The sequence below is a fragment of the Aethalodelphis obliquidens genome, unplaced genomic scaffold (genome assembly GCF_003676395.1).
Source record: "Aethalodelphis obliquidens isolate GAN/ISIS:26980383/991018 unplaced genomic scaffold, ASM367639v1 scaffold43, whole genome shotgun sequence".
Lineage (NCBI taxonomy): Eukaryota > Metazoa > Chordata > Mammalia > Artiodactyla > Delphinidae > Aethalodelphis > Aethalodelphis obliquidens.
Genome location: NW_020837987.1, coordinates 17,177,467 through 17,194,957, shown reverse-complemented (window position 1 = coordinate 17,194,957; position 17,491 = coordinate 17,177,467). Strand labels below are relative to the sequence as shown.

The 17,491-nt window shown below is 51.2% G+C and overlaps 2 protein-coding genes across 6 annotated transcripts; one reads left to right on the top strand and one right to left on the bottom strand.

Moving 5' to 3' along the window:
* Positions 1-2,091: 2,091 nt before the first annotated feature.
* On the top strand, positions 2,092-7,299 carry LILRB5 (leukocyte immunoglobulin like receptor B5). Of its 3 annotated transcripts, none has more exons than XM_027080359.1 (5): positions 2,092-2,442; positions 3,306-3,564; positions 3,775-4,456; positions 5,907-6,014; positions 6,398-7,299. In XM_027080359.1, exons 3-5 carry the CDS (start codon positions 4,084-4,086, stop codon positions 6,541-6,543), a joined length of 627 nt encoding a protein of 208 aa, XP_026936160.1. In that variant the 5' UTR covers positions 2,092-2,442; positions 3,306-3,564; positions 3,775-4,083; the 3' UTR covers positions 6,544-7,299. The 3 variants fall into 3 exon arrangements, with proteins under 3 accessions (XP_026936160.1, XP_026936161.1, XP_026936159.1); XM_027080360.1 differs by having other exon boundaries at positions 3,306-3,846; positions 4,160-4,456; XM_027080358.1 differs by having other exon boundaries at positions 3,306-4,456.
* A 1,289-nt stretch (positions 7,300-8,588) lies between these two features.
* RPS9 (ribosomal protein S9) lies at positions 8,589-16,039 on the bottom strand. 3 transcript variants are annotated; one of them, XM_027080361.1, is made up of 5 exons: positions 15,924-16,039; positions 15,645-15,760; positions 15,305-15,427; positions 9,891-10,077; positions 8,589-8,838 (listed from the first exon to the last, which is right to left on the bottom strand). In XM_027080361.1, exons 2-5 carry the CDS (start codon positions 15,739-15,741, stop codon positions 8,661-8,663), a joined length of 585 nt encoding a protein of 194 aa, XP_026936162.1. In that variant the 5' UTR covers positions 15,742-15,760; positions 15,924-16,039; the 3' UTR covers positions 8,589-8,660. The 3 variants fall into 3 exon arrangements, with proteins under 3 accessions (XP_026936162.1, XP_026936163.1, XP_026936164.1); XM_027080362.1 differs by having other exon boundaries at positions 16,017-16,035; XM_027080363.1 differs by lacking the exon at positions 8,589-8,838 and adding an exon at positions 8,885-9,802 and having other exon boundaries at positions 15,645-15,978.
* Between the last annotated feature and the right edge of the window lie 1,452 nt (positions 16,040-17,491).

The window sequence follows — 17,491 nt, the reverse complement described above, 5'->3', positions numbered from 1 at the left end:
CTTCTTGCTTCTGCTGTGTGCCCTCATGGGCATCATTTTAAAACCTTATCCAATTTTTCATTTGTGGAGCATCTTGGACATGTAAATGGATGACTTTCAACAAATCTGGGGACTTCCCTGGTTAAGAAGGACTTCCAGTGGTTAAGACTTCGTCTTCGCCAGGGGGTGCAGGTTCAACACCTGGTCAGGGAGCTAAGATCCCGCATGTCTCAGTGCCAAAAAATAAATAAATAAATAAATAAATAAATAAAGCAGAAGCAATATTATAACAAATTCAATAAAGACTTTTAAAAAGTGGTCCACATCAAAAAAAATCTGTAAAATCGTCAGTATTTAGCTCCTCAAAAAAATTTTTTTGTTCATTGGTATCATTCTCCTTTTGCTGGCAGAGCAATGATATAAATGGCCTCACAGATCCTGGGTGTTGTTCATTTTAAAAAATCTTTGCTTCCAACCTATGCTCTTACCCCATGCCTGGAGAAAGAATTCACAGAATGAGATGAAGAGTTCTGCCCAGGGGAGGAAGGGGCACTGAGGAGGCAGAACTGACTCAGAGGTTTTGAAAAAGGGAGATGAAAAAAGATGGTGCTGAATTATAGGCACAAGGAAGTCAGTGAAGGGAAGTGTTTGGGGAAAAGAAAATCCAGTCCCAGGTCAGGAGGCAGGGCTGTGCTTCACTCTAAAGAACGTGATCAGTCTTCCAAGCATCTCCCCATGTGTCCCTCTCTCCTGGGGTCACCCCATTTATGACCACCCCATTGGCTCCTCCAGGCAACCAAGGCAGAGAGTGGGAGCGCTTTCAGTTCCCCAGTCTCCTGCACTTCACATCCAACCACCAAATCCACACACTGTGCTCCTTGAGCTCTTCTTAACAATGTCCCTGATCCATCGCAAGGCTCAGGACATCTTGTGTTTCATCACATCAGCCTCCTTCCCGGTCCTCCAATCCAGGCTCCACTCCTTACTCCAGCTCATTGCTCTCACCACCTCCAAAGGACTCTTCCTATAACCGCATCGGATCTGAACCTGCCCTGCTCAAAACCCTTCCAACAGTTTCCACCTTCGAAACAAAGTCAAGGCGCATCATCTGATATTCCAGGCTGTGAACGATCAGCCCCAGCAAACGCCGCTCTCCCTCCCGAGCCAAACTCATCACACATAACCATGTCTCCCCCAAACACACACATACACAGAGCTACTGAACAATTCTGCACCTCCTCAGACTGCCCCCTTGGCCACTGTGAACGGAGCCATGTCCTTTCCAACCTGCCAGACCAAGAAGCCTTCCTTTTTCATTCCACTCAACTATAAATATATGTTGTTATAAGTTCATGTAAGGTTTATAGGAGAAAACCACATAAATGACTTAAAATACTGATCACCACATCATCCAGGAGAGAGATTAATGTTGGAATTTTACTATTAATAGAGTTAATTATCAATACAGCCCTCCTGCGTTACATTTTCTATATGGGGGTAATCTTTTGATAATAGAAATCTGTTCAAACTCTCTGCTGCTTAAAATCTTCCAATTGCTTTAAAGATAAATCCAAAATACTTACATGGCGCTCAAGAGCCTGTGTGGCAAGGCCCCAGCCCTCGCCTAATTGCTCTCAGTTCTGAGAACAGCTCAAGATCTTTCTGGTCAAGGATGCCTCCACCACCACCACCACCCCTGAGCTAACTACTGCTCATCAATCCACCAGAAGGACACCTCACAACCAGGACCCAGGCTTCATGGCGTCTACCTGTTAATGAAACTCAATGCTCCCCGTTTTCTTTTTTCTTCCAACTTGTAACAGTCTCACAAGACTATAACTGAATTGTTTGCCATGTAAATATTTGCAATGTCTGTTTTCAGTACTCTGGGCCCCATGAGTCCAGGAAGGGAATCTGTCGGCTTCACCAGTGAATCTCCAGTGTCTGGCACCATGACTGAACATGGTCATTGCTCCACAAATACTGCCTTACTGGACTAGCTGATGAAAGAAAGGAACAAAATTTGCATTTACAGAGGTCAGGAAAGGGAAGTTCCTTGCCCCAGATCGCACAGCCTACGTAAGAGGCAGAGTAAGAATGGGAACAGGGGCCGCTCCTGGGCCTCTTCTAGCCTCGTGCTCCGGGGTGTTACGTCACTCTCTGCATTTGGATTCGGCATGAGGAGGGAGGACAGGAAGGCAGAGTGGGGCAGGGGGATCTGGTGAGCCTCAGATCTGGCCTGAAACATCCCCAGAGACTGCTGTCTCCTCGGCCCCATGCTTCAGGGAGAGCAGAGGGAGGCTGATGAGGAACCCAAGACGTGTCACACAGAGCCTGCACCTTGTCAGCCCCCGCGCGTCTGTCTGTCCTGCTGGCTCTGTGGACTTTGTGAGACACCAGCACGGCTGGGGACCATGGGAGGCACAGCCACGACCCCGACCCTCACTGCCCTTCTCTGCCTCGGTGAGCTTTGGGGAAGGGAGCGGGGAGGGGGCCCCGCTCCTCCCAGGTCTGAAGCTGAGAGACCCCAGGTCTCAGGAGGTCAGTGGGGGCAGAAATTGTGGGGGAGGAAGGATGTGCTCAGCCCCAGATCTGACCCCAGAACTCAGGGCCCAGACCAGGCCTGGAGCATCTATGATGTGTGCTGGGGGATGGGCGCTCACAGGGAACTCTCTCCCAGGGCGGAGTCAGGGCCCGTGGTAAGTGAGGCCCCCCCAGACCTCCTGCTTCAACCCAACAACCCCCTGGTCATCTGGGGGGAACACAGCAGGTCTGAAATGATGCTGACCTGTCTGGGAGGGGCCTGGGGAATGACAGCTGTGGAAACTGAGGGGAGAAGGGCACCCCTAACTCTTCAGGTCTGATCCCTTTCCAGGGGTCCTCCCCAAACCCTCCATCTGGACTGACCCAGGTGTCATGGTCACCAAGGGAAGCCCTGTGACCATCTTGTCTCCGGGATCTCTGAGGGCTGATGTCTACCGTCTGTATAGAGAGAGGCCCTCTGGACTCTGGGAGGCTAAGGCCCCACAGGACTCCAGTAACAAGGCCAGTTTCCCCTTTGAATCCTCGAGCTCAAGCACTGCAGGGCAGTACCAGTGTGTCTATCACAGCAGGAAAGACAGGTCAGAGTGGAGTGACCCCCTGCCCCTGGTGGGGACAGGTAGGAGGGAGGACCCGGGTCCCCTCCCACTGCGGCAGCGTCCTTACAGGCAGAGGGAGCAGAGTGTGGGCTCAGGGGCACGGACGTCTCCCCTCACAGCCCACACCTGCGGTGAGCGGGCTGAAGGCCCCCCTTTAACCCAGCCCCTTCCCCTCCGTCTCAGCAGCCGCGCCCTGTGGCGGCCTCAGGAGGGGGCGTGTCCCTGGCAGCTCACAGTTTGCAGCGGGCACTCTGCACCTGCTGAAGGAGGGAGGCGCCGACCCGCCCGACGCCAGACATCGAGGACCCATGGGAGGGGACAGGCCGTGTGCCCTGTGGGCCCCCTAAACTCCTCCCGTGGGGGAACCCGCGGATGCTATGATTCTCCCAGCTCCCTGCACATGTGTGGTCACACCCCAGTCACCCTCTGCATCGCCAGGTCACAGGTGAGGGCCCCCAGCCCCACCGTTTCCTGGACCCCTGACCTGAGCCTTGTGCCCAGTGAGCCCTGGGGTGATGGGGGGTCAGGGGCAGTGGCCTCCCGGGGCAGAACCACTGGCGGGAGGCCTGGGAGGGACCAGGAGAGCTCTCACTGCAGCCCCAGTGAGCAGTGTGGGGTGTGCGTCCCCCTGGGTGCCGCTGTCCCTTCTCTGCAGGGGTGTACAAGGAGCCCTCGCTCTCAGCCTAGCCAGGCTCTCTCGTGCGCCGTGGAGACAGGCTGATCGCCGGTGAGCAGCCCCTGTCCTGCCCCACGTCCTGACTGTGCTGTCAGGGTGCTGGGCCCAGAGCCACCCCTGGTGGTGATGGGGTCCTGGGAGGGGTCCTAGAGCAGACACTGAGACAGGGCAGTGGTCCAGGGAGAGTGAGTGAGAAAAATGGAGCGGGTGCCGGGAGATAAGAGAGACCCACACAGAGGGGCTGAGAGCAGCTGAGAGGGGGTCACAGAGAGGGTCCCTGGAGAGAGGATGGTGGTCCCTCAGCTCAGGGTCAAGGGTGTGTTGGGGGTGGCTCTGTACACATCACGACCTTCCTCGCCCCCAGGAATGTACAGGAAACCCTCCCTCTTAGCCCAGCTGGGGGCCTCAGGAACCAGCAGAGAGAACGTGACCCTGCAGTGTGGCTCTGAGGTCTGGTCCAATCCCCTCCATCTGTCCAAGGAGGGGTCACTCACTCCTCTCCAGAACCTTCGTCTGCAGGACATGGCTCTACCCTTTCTGAACAACTTCACTTTGAGTCCTGTGACCTCAGCCCACAGTGGGACCTACACGTGCTATAGCTCACTCAGCACCTCTCCCTCCCTGATGACACAGCCCAGCGACCCCTGCAGCTCCTGCTCAGGTGAGGGACCCCAGCCCTGGCCCTCTGTGTCTTCCTGGTCAGTTCAGGGTCCTGTCCCCAGCTCTGTGCTGGGCTGGGAGTGAGGGGGTCACAGAAGGAGGAGAATCAACAGTAAAGGGATGGACAAGGCCAGAGCAACTCCCTTCCCTGCACCATCCTCATCCCTGGGGTCCAGACATGTTCCAGGTGGTAGGGAAGACTCGGGGCTGACCAGAAGGGGAAAAGATCAGAGCCCCCCCCCCGCATCTCCATCCTCCTCTGGTCCCCAATCCTCGTAGCCCCTCACCCTGAGAGAATGACACAAGAGCGGGTGGCTAGCAGTGGCCTCAGTCCTCAAGGGACCAAGATCACAGGCCCTGGCACAGCTTGTGTCCCAGCAGGCTGGGAGTCGGGCAGAGATGCGGGGAGACCAAAGGGCTCCCGGGGCTCTGTGGCTGGTGGATGAAGGGTGGGGGCTCATGGAGAGGGAGATGTCGGGGCCCATCCTGGGGCAGGAGCAGTGGGCTGTGTGGGGAGAAGCAGCCCCTGGCCCTCCCCTCCTGTCCTGACCCCCAGGAGGCTCTGAGGATCAGCTTCTCCCCCACACAGTCAGGTGTGCAGACGTGTGAGTGAGGGTCTCTGTGAGGAGGTGGTGGTGGGAGGAGCTCAGTCTGGTCTTGGCTCAGCCACTTCCTGAGTTAATGGCCTGAGGAAAGTTCCTTCTTCTCACTGGGACCCACTTCCCTGACTGCAAAGGGCAAGACGTCTGCTCCCACACTGTGCATGGGGATGGTGTCTGCGCCCTCCTGCTTGAAGTCAGGGGCTTCAGCCCTCCAACGAGCGGCCGTGGGGTCAGGGAAGGACAGGGCTTGGAAGTCACCGCTCTGCTACTTCCCAGGCTTGCGATCTTAGCTGAGTCATGTTCCTCGCAGAGTCCGAGGCTCACCTGCGTGGAGGAGCCGCCCTGCTTCCTCCCTCAATGGGGAGCCCTCAGCACAGGCCCTGTTTAGAGCTCAGGAAGGCCAGAGCCTCCCGCCTGCCCCTCCCAGACACACACACCCTTGTCCACTCGGGCACCACGGGGGGATGCCAGGCCTCTGCAGAGTGGGGACAGATCTGGGCTGGGCTGGCAGAGGAGTAGGGGTTGGGTTTGAGGGACACGTCTCTGCACTGGTGTTCTGCCTGGAGGCGACAGCATTAAAAAAATAATTTAAAAAAACACAAGGGAGCCCACAGTCCTGGGTTCCAACCCCAGCTCTGCCACATCCAGGCTGGGTGGCCTGAGGCATGTGCATTTCCTCTGTGCCTCAGTCTCCTCATCTGTAAAGCGGGTGGGAGTGACAGTCACTGTTGCACGATTGTTGTGAAAGTTAGAGGAGATGAATGCACAGACCCCAACATGAGCCTGCACACAGCAGGCGCTCAATTAAATGGCACCTTGGGCTCACTCATGACATCACTGGTGCCCCAGGTCTCAAATGGTACCTGAACATCCTGACTGGGGTCTCAGTGGCCTTCGTCCTGCTGCCCCTCGTCCTCGTCGTCCGACACCGGGGTCAGAGCAGACGCAGGAAGTCGGGTGAGTAGGGAACGGGCTAACCCAGGCCCCTGGAGGTGGTGGGCTTAGGGCACCAGCCAAAGGGAAACCTAAGAGACGGGTGAAATCAGGTTAGAAAACTCCTCCAACATCTCCGAATGAGAAAATCTAAAGAGATTAAATACAAGTGTACACGTATTTTATTCTTTTGATTTTTTTAAACTTACGAAATGTTTGAAAACACATACAAGTTTTGTATTTTATAGTTTAGGTTTTTCTCTTGACTTTGTTATGGAGGTGGGAGGGGATTATAATCTTATCAGTTCGTAGGCCCTCGCGGATCTTACTGTAACCCTAGAGAAGGGCTCTGGGGTGGGTTGGAGGCCGATTCCCAAATTCCTGCAGCGATTCCCAACTTCCTGCAGCGGCTGCAGCATCAGTGCTCGAGGACAGAGGCCGGCAGAAGAGGCAAGACCTCTCCCAAAGACTCCCACCCCGGCCAGCCTGCGCGCAGCTCCCGCACTGCCCCTCACACTCCTCTCTCCCTACCGAGCTCCAGCCCAGCTGCTGACGTCCAGGAGGACAGCTTGTGTAAGGGGAAGAGGGGCCATACTGGGGGCAGGAGACAAGGCCAGACAATGTGGGTGGGCAGTGAACACCGGGGAGTGGTTGGAAAGGGTTCTGGGCTTGGGGATGAGAGAGCTCGAATCTGATACTGTGTGGCCTTGGCCACATCACTGACCCTCTCTGGACATCTGCTGTGTGAGATGTCAGGGAATCTCGGCAAGAGATGGGACCCCCTTGTTCTGTCCCCACCGGATGCTGTCGTGGAAGACACACAGCCGGAGGACGGCAGGCAGCTGGTCAGGTCAGCTGCCCCAATCCTGACCAGGGCACCCACACCTCCTTGTTCAGACGTTAAATCCAGCGGACACTGAACCCTGACGCCTCTCAACTCCTGGCAGCCTCTCCCTTCTGGAAGCACCTGCCCTGTGGGCTGCTGCAACCCCACACCTGGTCTCCTCTGACCTTCAAGGTGTTGAATGCTCAGGTCGAGCTGGCAGGGCTGAAGGTTAGGGCTAAGAGTCTGTGCCCCCCACAAAGGGGCTAAATCCAATCCTGGGGTTGCAGAGAGGCCCAGAGGGGATGCCTTCTAAACTCCAGAGGATTCTAAAATACTCGCTCGTCCCTTGGCTGCTCCAGGCTGGGTGATCCAGCAACGTACCTCGTGCGTTGGTTAACGGGTGAGGATCAGCTCCTGTTCACACTGGAGAACCCTAGCTCGCTCCCAGGCTGCAGCGGGGTCCCACTGTCCCTCCATGTTGATGACACCACACCCAATTCCTATCTCCAGTCCTGCCCTCTCCCCTGCACCAAACTTACACAACGAGCCACCAGTCACAGGAATTTCAACTTCCTTCACTTCCCTCCTCCCTGAGGCTCAAAGCTACAGGGACTGAAGGAAGGAAAGATTCGGAGACCAGTGCTCACTGTCTCCAGCAGAGCCCTGATGACTAAGACCACCAAGGAGTGCCTCCTTTCCCTCCCGGGCCCCCCAACCACCCTCCCTCCCTCTCCCCCACTCCAGGCCGCGGCATCTGAAGCTCCCCAGGATGTGACCTATGCCCAGCTGAACCACTCGACCCTCAGACGGGAGACTGCAACCCCTGCCCCCCAGTCAGGGAAGCCCCCAGCAGAGCCCAGCGTGTATGATGCTCTCGCCGTCCGCTAGCCCAGGAAGGACCCAGACCCCACGCTCCAGGGACCCCCAGGAGCTGCCCCCATAAATGCTTATACCAAACTCCAGCCAGCCTGGAGTCCTGACACGAACCACCAGGAGCTTCTGAGACCTCCTGGAAGCCAACTGCTTCCAGAACTCCATGGACATCACAGCTGATTTTATGGTCCCTACCAAGGGTCCTGACCTCAAGGACCCTACTGCCATCAACACCTTGGGGTGAGGGAGGCCTACCACCCAGCCCAAGTAGCTGCGAGGACTTGGATTCTTCTGCAGGCTCCACAGACTTCGCAAAGAACCCTGAGCCCTCACTGTGAAGCTGGCCTCTTACATCACACTTGCATCACACCCACAAATGCCCCAGACCAGGACTAGTGTGCCCTGTGGCTGCAGCTGCTCAATGCCAAGTGTTCCTCATTTCCTGAGACCAAGCCCCTTCCTTCCCTGCCTGAGGTAGCTTCTCAAACAGAGAAAAGGGGAGCCCACCTCCCTTGGGACCAAGAATATCATCAGAAACTCCAAATGCAGGGGGAGGGGCAGGGTTCCCCTAAATCCTCTGCCTGGAAATGACTCCTCGCCCCACATGCAAATGGGTGGCTGAGAATTTCCTTCTGGTTTTGCCTCAAAGAACCTTCCTCATACTACTACTGGTCTCCCTGCTGTGATAAGTGTAGAGATGTTTGTTAGGACACCGTAGCCCAGCCCTAAGAGGAAAAGGACCACCATCTCGCAGGTGGTCTCAAGCACCTGAACAAAGCCAACCCGGCCCCTCTGTGCACGTGTGGAAACCCGCTGAAGGACGCAGCCTGCACTTCCCACCACAGAAGGCTTGTGTTCAGAGCACGGAGGAAAAGAGGCACACCAATGAACACCAGTTCTGAAGTGTGGATGTCGTTTTATTATCTGACTGGAAAACTAGACTCCATCAGCCCTGGCGGGCCTGGGTGGGCTCAATCCTCCTCCTCGTCATCGCCAGCTCCAGCCCCGCCCTGGCCCTTCTTGGCGTTCTTCCTCTTCACACGGCCTGGGCGGCCGCCCCCGTACGGAGAACGGAGGGAGAAGTCGATGTGCTTCTGGGAGTCCAGGCGGACAATGAAGGACGGGATGTTCACCACCTGCTTGCGGACCCTGGAGGGGGACGGCAGGTGAGCAGGACAGGGAAGCAGGACGCTGCCCTCCTCTGCCTGTGCTTTGCAGCTGACAGGGCTGGTGCTATAGAGCTGCACTGACTCTGAAGCAATAAACGGGAAGGGCTCCTGATCCTAAAGAACTGCTGTGTGTTCTGGAGAGCTTTCAGGCATCACCTAATTCACACAAATGCATCCACCTTTACATTCACACCTCACAGAAGGGAGAGAGCAATTCAGCAGTAACCCACGAGGCCAGAGCGAATGAGGTGAGGTGGCAGCATATAAACCCAAGACCTGCTTTTCAAATACACAGCTGTGCCAGACACTTCAAATATTCTCAACTGTGTGTGTCACACACTGAGCTCTATTAGCAGGTGCAGTTTCACTGTCTTCGAAGCAGCAACCCGAAAGGACTGGGGTCGTTTCATTTCAGACAAGCAACGTTGAGAGGCTCCTGCCCATGGGTCACACGGCTAACGAAAGGCTGCGGCAGAAACTCAGTATGCATGTATCCCACCCACTTACTACACAGCTCAACTGGGCCTCATGAACAGGGCCCAATTTACAAAGGGTAAACTGAGTACTCAGATAAAGACCCATCTGGCCTCTGCTCTTCACTGTGACAGACCTTGGCCTGTGGTGAACTCACCAAATTAAGGCCGACAGGAGAGTGCACTGTGGTGATCAGGGCCTGGAGCGGCTCCACAAGGCCCACTACACAGCCGCACCCACACAAGTCAGTTAGCCCCAATGACTCCTCGCAACTGGACACCAAGGGCTGTTACCTGTCCAGCTACCTGCACGCCTCGTAGAAGCCTTCGCAAGGTGTACGGCTCCGGCCGCAGTGACCCTTGCGCTGGGCTACGGGGGGGATGAGGCTGCCCCCAGCTCCCCCGTGAGCTGTTTGTAGGGGGTCAATCTGCACCCTCAAGGGGAGCTCACACCTTCACCACCTCCAAGGGCTGCACAGGAGATAGGGACAGCGGCTTAGTGAGGGCAACCATCAGAGGGGATGGGGTGGGGAAGGCTCAGGGAGCCCAGAGGTGGTACCTGATATGGCGCTGGCGGATCAGCACACGGGCGTGGTGGATGGACTTGGCCAGGCCCAGCTTGAAGACCTGGGTCTGCAGGCGTCTCTCCAAGAAATCCTCAATCTTCAGGCCCAAGATGTAATCCAGCTTCATCTTGCCCTCGTCCAGCACCCCAATACGGACGAGTCGCCGCAGCAAGGCATTGCCTGGTAAGAGGGGAAAGAAGGCCTGCCTCAGCATTCTGGCCGACCTCAGACTTCTGGGTTCAAATCCTCCACCTCCAAATCATGGTGGTGGGACAAAGTAGGAAGTAAGAGCTAATTCTGATATAGGACTCAACATGCTATTACATGACTAACGGAATCTTCACACTACCCTAAGGCAGGTGGCTACACACAACTCTGCTCACCTGAAAAAGGAAGAACCTTCCAGAGTTGTTGGGAAGAGGAAACGAGACAACCCCCTTGAAAGGTTTAGCATTCATCTGCAAAAGTCTAAGTGCTGCTGTTCCTAAACTATTCCTCCCATAACACAGCAGGGCGGCTAAGAGCTAATATTCTAGAGTCAAGAAAGCCCTACTAATCAAATGAGGTTAAACCACCTTCCATATCTATAATATTGGAACAGTATCAGAACCAATCTTATAGGCCTGAAAAAGACTGGGCATACATTTAAGCTGAGTACATGTCATCCATTTTATCATTCTGAGATTTTCTACTAAACAGATGGTATGGACCTAACAATGCCTGGCATAAAGTAATCCAGCAGAGGTCAGCTTCTACCTTTTACACAACTCTAGTTTCAGGAGGCCTCGCTACTTCCTGTCCATGGGCATCCAAAGCTCCACTCAGGACAGCTCGTGGCATGCTGTGGGCAAACCCCTTCCCCCAGGCTCACACTCACTGAGCTCCTTATCACCACACAGGATTATCACTAACACACTGACACTGGGGGCAAAAGCACCATTACCACCCATCCCCTCCCTTGCCCCCAGGCACAGCTTGAAGGAAAGATGGCTCACTGTGATGACAAAAGTCTTCCTAGCAGACCAGGAACCTACCAGACCAGAATCTAAATGCAGAAACATACTATATGTACTATATACCTTTCCCAACACCCCAGGTCATAATATGCACTGAATAAATGCTGAACACAAAACAAGGACATTCTCCCATTTACAACCTCATAAAAGATGAAAAGCCTACACAATGAAAAACATAAGGCACTGATGAAAAATATTTAAGACACAAATAAATGGAAAGATATAGTTAAAATGTCCACACTACCTAAAAGCAATATACAGATTCAATGCAATCCCTATCAAAATTCCAATGCCATTTTTCACAGAAAAAGAACAAAGAATCCTAAATTTTTATGGTACCACGAGACCCTGAATAGCTAAAGCCAATCTTAAGAAAAAGCTATATACATTACAAAGCTAGAGTAATCAAAACAGTATGATATTGGCATAAAAAACACATCAAGGGAACAGAATAAAGATCCCAGAAATAAACCCACACAAATTAATTGTCAATTTACAACAAAGGAGCCAGGAATATATAACGGGGAAAGAAAAGTCTCGTCAATAAATGGTGTCGGGAAAACTGGACAGTCACATGCAAGAATGAAACTGGACCCCTACCTTTTCCTGTACACAAAAATTAACTCAAAATCAGGAATTCCCAGGCAGTCCAGTGGTTAGGACTGGGTGCTTTCACTGGCGTGGCCCAGGTTCCTCAATCCCTGGTCGGGGAACTAAGATCCCACAAGCTGTGTGGTGGTGGTGCGAGTGTGGGGGGGGGGAGAAACTCAAAATGGATTGAAGACTTGAATGTAAGACCTGAAGCCAGGAAACTCCTAGAAGAAAACATAGGCAGTAAAGTCCTTGACATATCTTGGAGATGATTTTTTTGGATTTGACCCTAAAGCAAAGGCTACAAAAGCAAAAATCAGGGCTTCCCTGGTGGCGCAGTGGTTGAGAGTCTGCCTGCCGATGCAGGGGATGCCGGTTCGTGCCCCAGTCCGGGAGGATCCCACATGCCACGGAGCGGCTGGGCCCGTGAGCCATGGCCGCTGGGCCCGTGAGCCCGGAGCCTGTGCTCCGCAACGGGAGAGACCACAGCAGTGGGAGGCCCGCGTACCAAAAACAAACAAACAAACAAAAATCAACAAGTGGGACCACACCAAAAAAGCTTCTGCACAACAAAAGAAATTAACGAAATGAAAAGGCAACATACAGAATGAGAGAAAATATTTGCAAATCATGTATCTAATAAGGGGTTAATACCCAAAATATGTAATGAACTCATACAACTTAAGAGCAGAAATGATGGACTTCCCTGGTGGCGCAGTGGTTAAGAATCCGCCTGCCAATGCAGGGGACACAGGTTCGAGCCCTGGTCCAGGAAGATCCCACACGCCACAACTAATCTGAGCAACTAAGCCCGTGCGCCACAACTACTGAGCCTGCACTCTAGAGCCAGCGAGCCACAACTACTGAAGCCCAAGTGTCTAGAGCCCATGCTCCGCAACGAGAGGCCACCGCGATGAGAAGTTTGCGCCCCGCAATGAAGAGTAGCCTCCACTCCCTGCAACTAGAGAAAGCCCACGAGCAGCAATGAAGACCCAACGCAGCCAAAACTAAATAAATCTATAAAAAATTATTTTAAAAACCCAAAAAAAACAAACACCTCAATTAAAAATGGGAAGATGATCTGAATAGACATTTTCCCAAAGACATACAGGTGGCCAAAAAGCACAAGAAAAGGTGCTCAACATCATTAATCATCAGGAAAATGCAACTCAAAAACACAATGAGACCTTAAAACTTCTCATCACAAGAAAAAGTTTTATAACTATAAAACTAAGTGTACCTGAAACTAATATAATAATGAATTATAAATTATACCTCAATTTAAAACAGACATGATATTCAAATAGTAATATAAAAACCTACTCAAAGGTAAACAAAAGTGAGTTTGGGATTATCTACCAGTTTGGACACTTCATGCCTTTTTGTCCTTACATTAGAAAATAGAAACCTGACAATAATTCAACCTGTATTACTTCAAAAGTATATTTCATATTTACTATTAAAACACCTACATCCTTAAACATTGGGGAGAGTCATCAATACAGGAAAAACCTTATGTGGTATGAAGACAAAAATAACACCCATAAACTGCATCTTCAACAGGATCATGTCCAACTACTAAAAATTGTTACATGGGCTCCACCTGGCCAAAGCATTAACAATCAATCAGTTTTCCTTTTTTTTAGACTAATTTTATCTATCTGTTTATCTATCTACCCATCTATTTACTTTTATTTGGTTGTGCCAGGTCTTAGTTGAGGCAGGCCGGCTCCTTAGCTGCAGCTCGAGGGCTCCTTAGTTGTGGCATGCAAACTCAGTCACGGCATGCATGTGGGATCTAGTTCCCTGACCAGGGATCGAACCCAGGGCCCTGCATTGGGAGCGTGGAGTCTTAACCACTGGAAGCCCCCCAGAATCAGTTTTTTAAATGTAAAATCCAAACCAATAAATTTTTAAAAAATGTAAGCCAGTGGGCACCTCAGTGGCAAAGGGGCCCTTGTCACTATGGCATGCGGCAAGCCTGTAAGTGCCTTAGTTTCTAATGTGAAAAATGGATGTAATACCTGTCCTCCTTAAGCTGGTGTAAGGAAGGAGTTCACACCTGTAAGGGACTGAATGAACCAGTTAAGTCTTTTTATCAGATGAGACTCACACCTTAATGGGAAAGGCTGCAGAACGCCTGAGAGCTTGCAGGCTCCTCCTCCCCACCCCAGGAATCTAAAGAGCTTCATTCACTAGAAAGTGTGCTACCTGATGCTTCCCTCTTGCAACTTCCACCCCGGAAAACCAAATAATCCCTGGACACTGGCCTCTCACACTGCCCTACGCCATCTCTTGGTCACATGACTGCTTATCACCTAAGTTTCTCTGTGATTATCTCTATCTTCAGCAAGCTCCCCCTGAGACCAGAACCAGCTTCTGTCTGTCCCCCAGACTCGGGGATAAAGTCCCACCCAATACCAGTGTCCACGGGGGAGATTCCTCAATTATCATGAGACTGTCAAAGCAGTTTATGGGTCTAGGACAGATAAAAGTGATAAATGTGTGGTAGTTAGTTAAACACGCTCCAAGCCTTTCTCAACCTCTAATATGTATGACCACTCATGCTTAACAGCGAGGAGTGTAACAGCACTTCCTTAGCCACAGTTTGGGAGAAAAATCAGACTAGCAACCCTGATTGAGAATAAAAAGTGAGGTGCCCAAGGAAGCCTGGCGGGTTTCCCAGCCCCTCCTGCTTTTCACCAGAAATCAAGATTTCCCAGGGACAGGCCAAATGCAAGTTATCAAGATGACACCTAGGCCGTGGCCAATTTTAGAGGCAACTAAAAACAAGCTGTAGACACTCTGAGTAAACTTCATGTTGTGTAAGTTTTATCCCAATAAAAACTGTTACAAAAAAATAAACAAGAAAAAAAAAGATACAGAACCACCTACAGCCAAATTCACATCTGTCAGAATCACAAACTACATGTATGTATGTGTGTGTGTGTGTGTACATATGTATCTTCCACACCAGGATACAATGTAGAACACACTAACCAAGTCTACTGATTACATCTTACACTTAGACACTTTCAACTTTTGGTGATGTTCTCTAAGCTTTCCCTGGAATCCTCATTCCATCCCCATCGCTGAACTCACCTGAACTCTGGAGCCTGCCCTCCAGTCCCACCTATGGTGGGAGGCCTCTGACCATTTGCTCATTTGAAGAAGTATTATCAGTACCTGCTATGAGGCTGCTTGTGCAGATTAAATAATGTACACCAAGAGCTTAGAAGAAGGCATTCAGTGACCTTTATATAATACCAGCTATCTTAATATTTTTGCCACTTGACAATCTAAGAGGTCCTACTAAAATTTGATCATGTCAATCATTCCTTCCGAAAGCCCTCCATTAACTCCCCATCTCAAAGTAGAAATTTAGAACTTTAAGAGTCTAAAAGATGATAAATTCTATCACGTGTACCTTACCACAATTTTTTTAGTCACTGTAATTACTATACGATCTGTACCCTCTCCAAGATCACCTGGAATGTTCTTCCCTGTGAAATCCACAGGGAAGAAATCCCTGTGGATTTCTGAAATCCTTTTCAGACCTTGAGTAAATGTCCTTGACCACCACGTTAAAGCAGGCAAGTGTACGCAGTAAAGCTCGCTCCCTGCTAGAACCATCCGACATTTCAGAAATTTCAGTCTACTCCCACCCCCAGTGAACAAGACACATAAGCAGCAGTACTGTTTTGCTACACTGTGTACAGCTAGAGCCAGGTGGCCAAGCTTGCTGAGCACTGTTAGTTCTAATCAAGAGGAAACTGAAGCCCAACGTTTCCCATACACACCTTCAAACAGACGCCGCGGGTCTTTCTCATCCAGCGTCAGCAGCTCCCGGGCAGCCTTGCGGATCTTGGCCAGGGTAAATTTGACCCTCCAGACCTCACGTTTGTTCCGGAGCCCATACTCGCCTAGCAAAGAATGGGCAAACAAGTTCAGTCCCACGGACTAGTGAAAAGGATTGGTAGTTTCGGGGTACAGAAAATCTAAACAACGAACGATCCCGAATTTGGGGAAGAGGGAGGGGGACACACCGAAGGGATTCCAGTAGAATGAGCACGTGGGCAGCCTCACCCACGTGTTAGCTTCCCCGGCCCGGGAAGCAGAAACCCTGAATTAGTCACTCACCGATCAGCTTCAGCTCTTGGTCGAGGCGGGACTTCTCGAAGGGTCTCCGCGGGGTCACATAGGTTTTGCGACAAACCCAGCTCCGGGCCACCGGCATGCTGGCTCTACTTGCCCGTCTGTGCGGAATGGAGAGTGGACAGTGAGGACTCGGAACAGCGCCTGCGCAGTCCCACAACTCAGCTAGAACCTCGCGGCGCCCAGGAAAATATCGCGAGAACCGTCCCTCAAGCTTTTATAACCGATACCATTCCTACTACTCTACAACCACCTTCATCTCACCTGCATCTTCTTTAGCGAACTCATTAAAGCTCGGATGGTCCGCAAGACCCTACAACCCACACCCGGAATAAAGAACACAGCGCTACACCTCACCTTCGCGCCCGCTTCGGTAACCGAGAAAGAGGCGCACGCGTCCCCCGGTCGCGCTCTTATAGCAGCGCCGCCGTCTTGCGACGTCAGCACGCGCAGCGCCCGCCTGCACCAATCAGAAAAGACGTTGGCGGGCGGAAAAAGCAATAGAGACGAGAGGTTGGGCCAGAGCGGCGTGCTAAGTTGGGAGGACCCCGTCTCTAGCTGACAAGGTGTCGGAGCATCGCCAGGTGAGAAGTGAGGACTCCTCTCCGCCCTCGGGTGGTTACTTAAGTGCCGTCAGCTAGCCTCTGAGTCGCGGTATAAAGTTGGAGTATTCACCGCCACCGCCACTAGACTTCAGCCGGCTCCGTCTCTGTGAAAAGATCCCCAGACGGTTGGAGCTGTGCGAAATCAAAGCTCCTTCCAGAAGATAATGTTATATCCATGAATAATGAAAAAAATCATTTTTCATATCAGAATGTCAACCCGAAGCACAGCCAGAAGCCAGTCTGCCCTTTTGAACCTTAAAACAAATCCTCTACTCGTGAAGCTTTGAGCCTTAGGGGAACAGGGAAAAAATAATAATAAAGTAGATCATTTCAGAGTGGTGCTCTGAAGAAAATAAATTACTGATAATGACTGAGGGAAAATGGTACTCCAGATAGGATGGTCAGGGAAGCCTCTTTAAGAAGGTGACTGACTTTTTTTTAACTTAAGACCCAATAATTAAAAGGCTTTGTGCCTCTTTATCAAAGACAGCAGTTTACATCCTGAGGTTTCCTTTGGGTTTCTAGAACAGGGAAAATGTTCTGACACCTCTTGTTATAAACCTGGAGCAAGTTATACATTGTTTTTTGATCTCCTCAGCCAACATCTTCCTCTCAGGATTATTTCCTCTAGTCCTTTCCTCTCTGGGATAATCCCGTTCACACCAATGACTTTCTTTATCGCTGTTAGATAATATTTAATGAACACTCTAAATGTGCTAGGCTTTGGGCTAAACACCTTATGGGTTTTCTGTTTTTTTGTTTTTGTTTGTTTTTGTTTTGTTTTTAATTCGTGTGACCCATGATTTCCATTACTAAAAATAGTAACAGGTAACATTCTGGAATATTTACTATGTATCAGGCCCTGTTCTCAGAACTTTACATATGTTAACTTACTTAATACATATTTAGGGAGGACTCTCAGAGAAGTTGCCCTCCCTGATAGTAATACTTTTATAGATGCTTGCTTAAGGAGCACTAATACTATTATCCTATTTTATAGAGGCAGATACTGAGGCACCAAAAAGTGGTTACAGAACTTGCCCAAGACTGCACAAAGTGGAAATAAATTAAGACTGACCGGATGAGAACAAGCAAAGGCTATCTATTCAGCGTTAGGGAGTCAGTCACCATCACTCATGTTTTGGCGGAGACTCAAAGGCAGGCAGAGGTGTGGGAAAGCTATATAGCAGAAAAAAAGGAAAGGCTTCAGGTGTCCCAGATTGGAGG